The 10,832-nt window shown below is 40.1% G+C and overlaps 2 protein-coding genes and 3 non-coding genes across 8 annotated transcripts in view; 1 reads left to right on the plus strand and 4 right to left on the minus strand.

The window, feature by feature from the left end:
- LOC133572122 (unconventional myosin-IXAa-like) overlaps nt 1-7,740 on the minus strand; it is a 278,579-nt gene extending 270,839 nt beyond the window's left edge. For all 4 annotated transcript variants that reach the window (XM_061924842.1, XM_061924841.1, XM_061924840.1 and 1 more), the window contains exon 1: nt 7,703-7,740. In XM_061924842.1, coding sequence (XP_061780826.1) covers nt 7,703-7,728 — 26 coding nt within the window. In that variant the 5' untranslated portion in view covers nt 7,729-7,740. The remainder of the gene's footprint in view (nt 1-7,702) is intronic.
- LOC133572120 (uncharacterized) lies at nt 51-6,335 on the plus strand. Its single transcript, XM_061924838.2, has 2 exons — nt 51-315; nt 4,637-6,335. The coding sequence occupies exons 1-2, from the start codon at nt 130-132 to the stop codon at nt 5,729-5,731; spliced, it is 1,281 nt and encodes a 426-aa protein (XP_061780822.1). The 5' UTR covers nt 51-129; the 3' UTR covers nt 5,732-6,335.
- Nucleotides 7,741-8,866: 1,126 nt separating the features above from the next.
- On the minus strand, nt 8,867-8,938 carry trnad-guc (transfer RNA aspartic acid (anticodon GUC)). The gene has a single exon. It is a non-coding gene; the product is annotated as a tRNA-Asp (tRNA).
- A 522-nt stretch (nt 8,939-9,460) lies between these two features.
- Nucleotides 9,461-9,532, minus strand: trnad-guc (transfer RNA aspartic acid (anticodon GUC)). Its single transcript has one exon. It is a non-coding gene; the product is annotated as a tRNA-Asp (tRNA).
- A 1,002-nt stretch (nt 9,533-10,534) lies between these two features.
- trnad-guc (transfer RNA aspartic acid (anticodon GUC)) lies at nt 10,535-10,606 on the minus strand. Its single transcript has one exon. It is a non-coding gene; the product is annotated as a tRNA-Asp (tRNA).
- Between the last annotated feature and the right edge of the window lie 226 nt (nt 10,607-10,832).

The following is a 10,832-nucleotide window of genomic DNA, read 5'->3' on the forward strand; positions in this document are numbered from 1 at the left end:
AGTATCGTAGGTATGGCAACTTCAATCGACGTCACAACGGTGCGACACGCTGCGTCGCGCCAGTAACAACAATAACAAGGTAATAAGCAGGCCGGAGAAGTCAAGTGGAAAAAAAAAACCCCGCCAACAATGGAGGATATCCACCATATGGTATTCTTTCTTTTAGCCATGTGGCTTCATACTACTAGAAGAAGACAAGCTTTGTTCGAGAGTAGACTGCAGGCCGCGCGGAGAAACACTGAGGAGAAAATGAGGAGACTTTTGGAATTGATGGAGGAAGAAACATTTACAAGGAAAAGACGGCGGCGGAGAAGGGTAGGCTAACTTTTTTTTTGTTAAATCGTGTTTAAATACTATTATTCAATAATATTATTTACCAGACTAAACATTGGAGGGGGGCGTGAGAGGCAACAGTGCATTAATTGACACATACAGATAGATAAATAAACATTTACTTCATCAATCAATCAATGTTTATTTATATAGCCCTAAATCACAAGTGTCTCAAAGGGCTGCACAAGCCACAACGACATCCTCGGCTCAGATCCCACATCAGGGCAAGAAAAAACTCAACCCAATGGGATGACAATGAGAAACCTTGGAGGGGACCGCAGATGAATTCATTAAAACAATGTTTACATTGTAGTGATTTATGATTTTAGGAATCTGCTGCAAAAAAATGTTAATCCCACATTTTTAACTGAATTTCAGAACGTGTCTGATGTCATTTGTGGCCTCGATTTTTCACCACGGCTGCAGCTATCGATTATCTTTTGTAATCCAGTAATCCATCAATTAGTTTGTTCGATTAATTGTTATGTGTACAGGAGGAGGAGACAGCACGGACAGGAGGGGCGCAATTTAAACTAAATTTATATACAGTATATATATATTAGGGCTGCAACAACTAATCGATTAAAATCGATTATAAAAATAGTTAGTCATCGATTCGTTGGATCTATGCTATGCGCATGCGCATAGGCAATTTTTAATTTAAAAAATATATATATATTTTTAAACCTTTATTTATAAACTGCAACATGTACAAACAGCTGAGAAACAATAATCAAAATAAGTATGGTGCTAGTATGCTGTTTTTCCCCCCCCCCCAATAAACTACTAGAAAGGATAGAAATGTAATTTGTCTCTTTTATCCGATTATTAATCGATTAATCCAAGTAATAATCGACAGATTAATCGATTATCAAATTAATCGTTAGTTGCAGCCCTAATATATATATACACACATATATATATATATATATATATACCATATATATATACATATATATAAATATATATATATATATATACACAACACACACATACATACATATATTATACATATATATATATATATATATATATATAACACACTCACACATACATACATACATACATATATATATATATATATATATATATACATATATATATGTATATATATATAACACTCACACATACATACATACATACATACATACATACATACATACATACATACATACATACATACATACATACATATATATATATATATATATATATGTATGTATGATCAAATTTAATAAACTCCACCACCTACACACCACCGCTCTCATGTACGTTAATTTTGCAGCAGCCGTGCAGAAACTACTGTAAATTCTGGACTATAAGCCGCTACTTTTTTCCTAAGATTTGAACCCTGTGGCTTATAAAACAGTGCAGCTATTTTATGTATTTTTTTTCACTGACGGCCATAATGCAAATAATTTTCATTAAACACATGCAAAGATAATGAAAAGATGCCATATTGTTTGTGCTATTGCGCCATCTTTTGGACAAGTTAGCTCACTGCAGGTACTGCTGGGTGAATGCTTACCAGATTCATGTCTGTGATCATATTTTTGTTTGGCTATGTTCTGTTTGGGACTCTTTTTAGTTCCTGTTTGTGCACTCTTGTTTGTTTTGTTTCCATGACAACTTATTAGTTTCACCTGTTGCTCATTTGGACACACGCACCTGTGTTAATCATCCATCCATCCATCCATTTTCTACCGCTTAATCCCTTCGGGGTCGCGGGGGGCGCTGGAGCCTATCTCAGCTACAATCGGGCGGAAGGCGGGGTACACCCTGGACAAGTCGCCACCTCATCGCAGTTGTGTTAATCATGTCACTGTTATTTAAGCTTGTCTTTTTCTGTTGGTCATCCTGGCGACATTACCGCTGTTACCGTTGACATCATTCATGCTTAAATCTGATTCTACCTCTGCTTTCCTCATGCCATGCCACAGTAAGTGTTTTGTTTCATGTCCATAGTTTTTGCCCAAGTGCTAGTTTTTGTTTTCATAGCCACGTTTGTTGTCCGCCTTGTGCGCGCCTTCTGTTTGTTCCTGTTAGTGTTCAAATAAATCATGTCCCTACGTTCACGCCATGTCCGCTCCACTTTCCTTGCAACTCGGGAAAACAAACCCCGCCAAAGTCCACGTCACGACAGAATGTCGCCAGCACGACCAACAGAAAAAGACAGGCTTAAATAACAGCGACATGATTAACACAGGTGCGTGTGTCCAAATAACCAACAGGTGAAACTAATAAGTTGTCATGGAAACAAAACAAACAAGAGTGCACAAACAGGAACTAAAAAGAGTCCAACACCCAAACAGAACATAGCCAAACAAAAACATGATCACAGACATGACAACCAGTGTTTCCTGCTGTTTAAATCTTGGAACTGGAAGTACAAGTGCTGTTTCATCTTCTAATCGTCCATACCGTTTATACTCGTATGAATTCTTCATTCATCACTTCAAGCAACATTTGTAAGTTTTACAATATAACTAAAACTGTTTATACTTACTAAACCGTCCCATGTGTTATGTCTGTAGGAGTGTTTTCATGCATATTTGTACGCGCTATCATAATGCAATGAATAGGAGTGTAAAAATTAATCGGTACAAATCAAAAACTGTAACTTCAGAGGTATGAATACATCGTTTGGCGAGCCTCTGGATCGATCTATATTTAGTATGGATTCGAGGTGGGGGAGATAATCGATTTTTTGATGCATTGCAATCCGGACAGGGACGATTATAAAATCGATTAGTAAACGTTAATAACAGTTTTAAAATGTGGCTGACTGCAGCGAGCCACCTCATTGAGAGATCTGACCAGCTCCTTTATTTTAGGTCACTTATGTTCCAGTTCTGCACACATTCCCATTACCTTAACACACGTGGGAATTAATTTAACTGTTTCTTATTACAAATGCACTGTTTTTTGCAATTGATAAATGCTTAATTAGTCAAATGAAAATAAATGTAAAACTGGATTAATATACATAAATTAAAGATGCATCAATAATCGATTTTTAATCGAATTATAGCTCCTGAATCGTAATCATAATCAAATCGTGAGGTGCCCAAAGATTCTGTTGTCTTGCATGCCAAATTGAAGATGTTGGCAGTCCACATTTGGCCCGCGGGCCGTGGTTTGGACACCCCAGCTCTAGGCAAACCAAATACGAATCAAATCTTTTTTCTAATCGAATGAATTGATTAATCGTTGCAGTATGTTTGTTCAAATCAAACTTTATTTATAAAGCGCTTTTCAAAGATAAAAGAAATGCAACGCAAAGTGCTTTACAAAGTTAAAAACTATACCCCGGTGACCCATTGACATGACTTGGTCCTGGGTGTTTGCTTTTCCGGGATGCAACGGAAAGTTGGCTCGGGCGAGACGGGAATGTAAGTACATTTTTATTTAAACACTATAACTACAAAAAAAAGGAAGTAAACAAAAGGCGCGCACAATGGCGGAGAACAAACTATGAAACCAAAAAGACTATAAACATGGAACAAAAACTTACTTTGGCATGGGACATGAAGCAGGATCTAAGAGGATGAAGAGTGTGTAGAGCATAATTGTGGGATGTCACCAGAAAGACAAACTGAAAACAATGAACTTAAATACTACAGACATGATTAACGAAAACAGGTGCGTGACTCAAAACGTGAAACAGGTGCGTGACGTGACAGGTGAAAACTAATGGTTGCTATGTTGACAAAACAAAAGTGCACAAAAAGTCCAAAAACAAAACCGAACATGACCAAAACAAAAACATGATCACACAGACATGACACCCATATCCCCCATTATCACTTATGTACGCACGGATACAGATACCAAACACACACACACACATATGCAACTATATGGGCCAATGATTGTACGGCTGAGTACAGAGGAGACATGTGAGTAAACACTATCACAGGAGCCGTCTGCACCAGGAGGTCATCAGACCTTGGCCACCAGGACGCTGACACAAAAGCGCCCCGCCCCCACAAGCACGGCCGATAACCCCTGAGGCAGATGGCTCATCTGAGGAACGTTGGAAAATAAAAATAATAAAACTTGTAAAATAGTAAGAACCATCTGTAGAGATAAAGAATAAAATACAAGTAAGACATATGAAGATTAATAGAAGAAAGAAAAAAGAAAAAAAAATATATATATACAGTAAATAAATAAAATCTTGCATAACTAATAGGATAAAAAGTAAAACACAAATGAGTTCAATAAAATAATTAATATCAGGTAAAAGCCAAATCAAAAAGGTGGGTCTTAAGCCTGCTCTTAAAAACATGTTGTCTTCCAGATTCTGCCGATGCTGCTAAAGAGCCGGCGTAGACCGAGCATCTGGGCCGTCCGTCGCTCCAACGAGTGGTGGGACCAGGTGGTGCCGGGCTTCACGCGCACGGACTGGGTGCACCACTTCAGGATGTCGGAAGAGACTTTCCTCCACATCTGTGCCGAGCTCCGTCCCGCCATGCAGAAGCGGGACACCAACTTCCGCGTGTGCGTGCCCGTGAAGAAGAGAGTGGCCATCGCTCTGTGGAAGCTGGCCACAAACAGCGAGTTCAAGAGCATCAGCCATCTTTTTGGCGTCAGCAAGACGACGGTGTGCCGCTGCGTGCGGGAATTCTGCTCGGCCGCGTGCGCGCTGTTGCTGCCGCAGCAAATCCGCTTCCCCAACGCGGACGAGCTCCGAGAAATGGCGGCCGGCGTGGAACAGAGCTGGGGGCTTCCGCAGTGCATCGGCGCCATCGACGCCGCCCACATTCCCATCATAGCCCCTACGGAGAGGCACGGCGACTACGTCAACGAGGGAGGCTGGCATTCCATCATCCTCCAAGGCGTCGTGGACGGACGAGGGCGGTTTTGGAGCGCTGGCGTCGGCACGGCGGGGAGTTTGGACGAGGAGGAAGCGCTGAGGATGTCGTCCTTGTGGCAGGTGGCCGAGCAAGGGACCTTTTCCCCGCCGTGCGCCAGGAACGTCGCCGGCGTGACCGCGGGCTACTACATCCTGGGAGACGCCGCCTACCCGTCAAAGAGTTGGCTCCTGAAGCCGTTCCCCGACGACGATGGGCAGCTGACGGCGGCGCAGCAGACGTACAACGAGAAGGTGAATAAGGCGCAAACGATGGTCACCGGCGCCTTCTCCCGACTGCGAGGCAGGTGGCGCTGCCTGACCAAGCGCAACGACAGCGACATCGAAGTGGTGAAGTCCATGGTGCTGACTTGCTGCGCGCTGCACAACCTGTGCGAGCGCCGCGAGGAGGAGTACCGCCAAGAATGGGACGCTCACGTGGCCGCGCCCGCTCCCGCGCGAACGCCGGCAAGCGACGACGAGGAAGAAGGCGAGGACGTACGTGTTGCTCTGATGCGCTTTTTTAGCAACGCCTCACTTTAAAAACAACAAACATTGTTGGATTACGTCAGTGGTTCTTAACCATAGGTCCAAATCTCTGTTTCTGCAGGGATACTCGGTTGTAATACACTTTTCCACCACTTGTGGCAGTAATGAAACTATCAAACAAACAGAAGAAGTTTCTTAAGCGCCAAAATTATGACTAAAGTGGTGAAGCTGTTTTCATTCACACTTTAATTAAGGAAACATATTTTCATTACTAATATTATTATAGAGTTAGAATTGATTTAATTTAGCATTGCTTAATTGTATGTGAATGTATTAGTCATCAGTTTTTATTGTTCTTTTTAAAAAAAGTACATTTAATTAGTATTAATTCTTGACCTAAGCTTTGATAATAATCTTTGTAATTAACACATTCTTTAAAATAATTTGACAAGGTTTATCCTGGAACTGTAAGTAGGTTAGATACAGAGGTGGGTAGAGTAGCCAGAAATTGTACTCAAGTAAGAGTACTGTTACTTTAGAGATTTATTACTCAAGTAAAAGTAAGGAGTAGTCACCCAAATATTTACTTGAGTAAAAGTAAAAAGTATGTTGTGAAAAAACTACTCAAGTACTGAGTAACTGATGAGTAACATACACATTCATATCATATACATATATATATATATATATATATATATATATATATACACATTTATATGTATTTATTTTGCTGTTTTTGTTTACATGTTAAAGGTATTTTAATGAATATACATGCATGTTTAACATATAGATTCCTTTCTTTCATGAAGACTAGAATATAAGTTGGTGTATTACCTGATTCTGATGACTTGCGTTGATTGTAATCAGACAGTAGTGATGATAACGTCCACGTTTTCAAATGGAGGAGAAGAAAAGTTCCTCCTTTCTGTCTAATACCACATGAAAGTGGTGGGTTTTTGGCATCTTATTTGTCCAGCTTCCATATTCCTTTTTATACACTTTACAAGAAATATATTAGCGTCAAACTCCGTAACTTGCTAGCTTGTTTGCGCTGGCTTTCGGAGACTCTTATTTTGAAAGCGCAGGCGCGATGGAGCGGCACTTTTATTGTGAAGACAGGAACGTCCTCATGTGCGATCAGTCTTTAGGCTTTTGACAGGATGCACGGTTGAAATAAATAAGTATATTTTTTCCTTCACACTTTTGATTGATTGATTGGAACTTTTATTATTAGATTGCACAGTACAGTACACATTCCGTACAATTGACCACTAAATGGTAACACCCCAATAAGTTTTTCAACTTGTTTAAGTCAGGTCATGTGACCACCTGGCTCTGTTTGATTGGTCCAACGTCACCAGTGACTGCATCTGATTGGTGGAACGAAGTGAAACGTCACCAGTAAGGCAGGCACTTTGAAGGTCTGTCTGACAGACCAAAACAAACAAAGCGTGCATTAACAGATCGATAAAAATTAGTAGCGAGTAGCGAGCTGAATGTAGATAAAAGTAGCGGAGTAAAAGTAGCATTCCTTCTCTATAAATATACTTAAGTAAAAGTAAAAGTATGTTGCATTAAAACTACTCTTAGAAGTACAATTTATCCCAAAAGTTACTCAAGTAGATGTAACGGAGTAAATGTAGCGCGTTACTACCCACCTCTGGTTAGATATAATTATTGAAGGTTAAGAACCCCTGGATTACGTAACCTCCTGAGAGCCATTTTATAGTAATATTGTCAACAAAACAACGCACACAATGGCCGACAGATTACTGACTCAGCATCAACGCAGGCCTGGGGTTGTTTTTGTTTTCAAAAATAAGATAATAATATTGTGCTTTTGTATTCTATTGCCCCTTTTTCGCCCGTGTTTATCTATGTGAACCGCCTACTTCCGGTTTCCAACCAGCTAAGTTTCCCCCACTTACGGGTTCAAACTCTCTAAGATTTGCCCTTTTTGAGCTCCCGCGCGGAGAAAAGAGGCAAGTTTCGAAACGATTTTGTGGTATGTGTGGTGTCGCTCACCTGGGAAGTAGCAGCACGGCAGCCATTCTATCCTTTTCTCAATCAATTTGTTCGCACTCGTGTGTGGGCACGCGCGGTGGGCAGGTCCAGCCGTGATTGACAAGCACGAAAGCCAATCAGAGCAACGCGAATGTGTTTTCCAAAGCCGAAGTTATTTTTTTTTAAATTTTTTTTTTTTTTTTTAAACACAAGAGTCGAGGCACTTTTAACAACAAGGAAAGAAAACAAAAGCAAATACAGTATTAAATATTAATAAATAATAATACAAATAAAGTTAAAAGTTAAAGTACCAATGATAGTCACGCACACACTAGGTGTGGCGAAATTATTCTCTGCATTTGACCCATCACCCTTGATCACCCCCTGGGAGGTGAGGGGAGCAGTGAGCAGCAACGGTGGCCACGCCCGAGAATCATTTTTGGTGATTTAACCCCCAATTCCAACCCTTGATGCTGAGTGCCAAGCAGGGAGGTAACGGGTCCCATTTTTATAGTCTTTGGTATGACTCGGCCGGGGTTTGAACTCACAACCTACCGATCTCAGGGCGGACACTAAAAGACCAAAAGGGCTACCTAAATAACTTGAAATTATTTTAACAAAGATATCAATTTAAGGGCTTTTGTAATCTTAATCATTCTCCAGGGTTTGATTGATAGTTGTAAATCATTAAGCCAATTAGAAAATGTAGGCCTTCCTTCCATAAATTCCAAAGCTGAACTTGTAATTGTGACAAATAAAGATGAGACATGTTTCTGTTAAACATATCCATAGTGTTTGTTTTTTTTTGCTTATATGTTCGGTTTAAGAAATAAAACACGTTGGGAAGACTATCTCTCCCGGCTGGCCTGGGAACGCCTCGGGATCCCCCGGGAGGAGCTGGATAAAGTGGCTGGGGAGAGGGAAGTCTGGGCTTCCCTGCTTAGGCTGCTGCCCCCGCGACCCGACCTCGGATAAGTGAAAGAAGATGGATGGATGGATGGATGGAACTTCAAGCAAGCTGCAAACAGCGTTTTTAAATCAGCACCCTGTTTAAATGGCCAAAGCCACCAAATCATGGTCTTTTTATTCATTCTTGTCGTCACAGTGCGTCAAATTTTAAGGATGATGGATTGTTTATTTTTGCTAACATGCAAGACATGACAGATTGACGGAAAAAAAATAATACTCCCCGTCGGGGAATCGAACCCCGGTCTTCCGCGTGACAGGCGGAGATACTGTCCACTATACTAACGAGGATATCGCTCACTGGAAGTCAAATTACTGATATCCCTCATCAAACGTATGACATCATCATCATAACCGTGATTTCACCGCCTTAAACATGAATACTTCAGATCGATTTATTTGCCATTTAAGGCATGTATGGTTTCAAAATAAATATCGTAGTCTTGAATAAAGTTTGTTTTGTTTTATATTTACTATTTTAATTACATTTAGAAAAAATAATACAAAAAAGAAAACCACGGGAACAGTGCGCGAACATAACTTCCGTGGAAAACAGTGACGTGTGTTATGGTAATATTAATTAGAAGTGTTTTCCCAAAGTAGAACTTGTGATTGGGAGGCGTAAAGACGAGACATGTTTCTGTTAAACATATTTATAGTCTGTGTTTTTTCTTAAATTTTTGGCTTAAGAAATGCCACTTTAAGAAAGCTGCCCTGGTTTTCTTATTGATTCTTGTAGCGTCACAGTGCGTCAAACTTTATTATTTATTACATACATGTAAGACATTAAATAATTGACGGTCAGAAAAAATACTCCCCGTCGGGGAATCGAACCCCGGTCTTCCGCGTGACAGGCGGAGATACTGTCCACTATACTAACGAGGATGCCGGTCCTTCTCAGTCAATTTACCGATATCCCTCATCAAAGGTATGATATCATCATCACAACCGTGATTTTACCGCCTTAAACGTGAATACTTCAGATCGATTTATTTGCCATTTAAGGCATGTATGGTTTCAAAATAAATATCGTATTCTTGAATAAAGTTTGTTTTGTTTTATATTTACTATTTTAATTACATTTAGAAAAAATAATACAAAAAGAAAACCACGGCAACAGTGCGCGAACATAACTTCCGTGGAAAACAGTGACGTGTGTTATGGTAATATTAATTAGAAGTGTTTTCCCAAAGTAGAACTTGTGATTGGGAGGCGTGAAAGACGAGACATGTTTCTGTTAAACATATTTATAGTCTGTGTTTTTTCTTAAATTTTTGGCTTAAGAAATACCACTTTAAGAAAGCTGCCTTGGTTTTCTTATTGATTCTTGTAGCGTCACAGTGCGTCAAACTTTATTATTTATTACATACATGTAAGACATTAAATAATAGACGGTCAGAAAAAATCTCCCCGTCGGGGAATCGAACCCCGGTCTACCGCGTGACAGGCGGAGATACTGTCCACTATACTAACGAGGAGTCCAAATTAGCGGTATCTTGGGTATTATTGTCATTAAAGTCTTTCATATTTAACTATTGAAACATGGTACATGTTAGGCGGGCACTCTTACAACCCCCGGCAAAATGGAGGATGTTCGTTGAGTTGTTTAATGTGGTGTAAATAAAAATATAATTCAAAATTTTCAAGATATTTGAGGAATTTGTCTAGAAAAATGTCCGCAATGTGTGTCGCTGCTTGACTTCTTTGGTGATGGTGGGTCCCGCAGCCAAACCAGTTGAGAACTGCCACTTTTGACCATTGACATTTTATTGGGAAAACTATTAAAACTATTAAAACACACAGAAAAAGGCAATACAGCAAGATGTTTGTTTTGACTTTAACATGAACGTCATTGTTACACAATGTGGAATTTCAGGAAAAAAAATACTCCCCGTCGGGGAATCGAACCCCGGTCTTCCGCGTGACAGGCGGAGATACTGTCCACTATACTAACGAGGATGCCACTCCGTACAAGTAAATTTAATGATATCGCTCGTCAGACACATGACGTCATAGCACAATAGTTTGTATAACCGTGATTTCCCTGCCTTAAAAACGTGAATACTTCAGTAGTAAAATAGATCCATTGACCGGAAGTGACGTAGTCTCCACGCATGAACTAGCGACGGAGTAGTGACGTAGTGGTTTGTCAAGACAACATGTTTCAAATGAACGTCACATTTGT

This window comes from Nerophis lumbriciformis, linkage group LG29 (genome assembly GCF_033978685.3).
Source record: "Nerophis lumbriciformis linkage group LG29, RoL_Nlum_v2.1, whole genome shotgun sequence".
NCBI lineage: Eukaryota > Metazoa > Chordata > Actinopteri > Syngnathiformes > Syngnathidae > Nerophis > Nerophis lumbriciformis.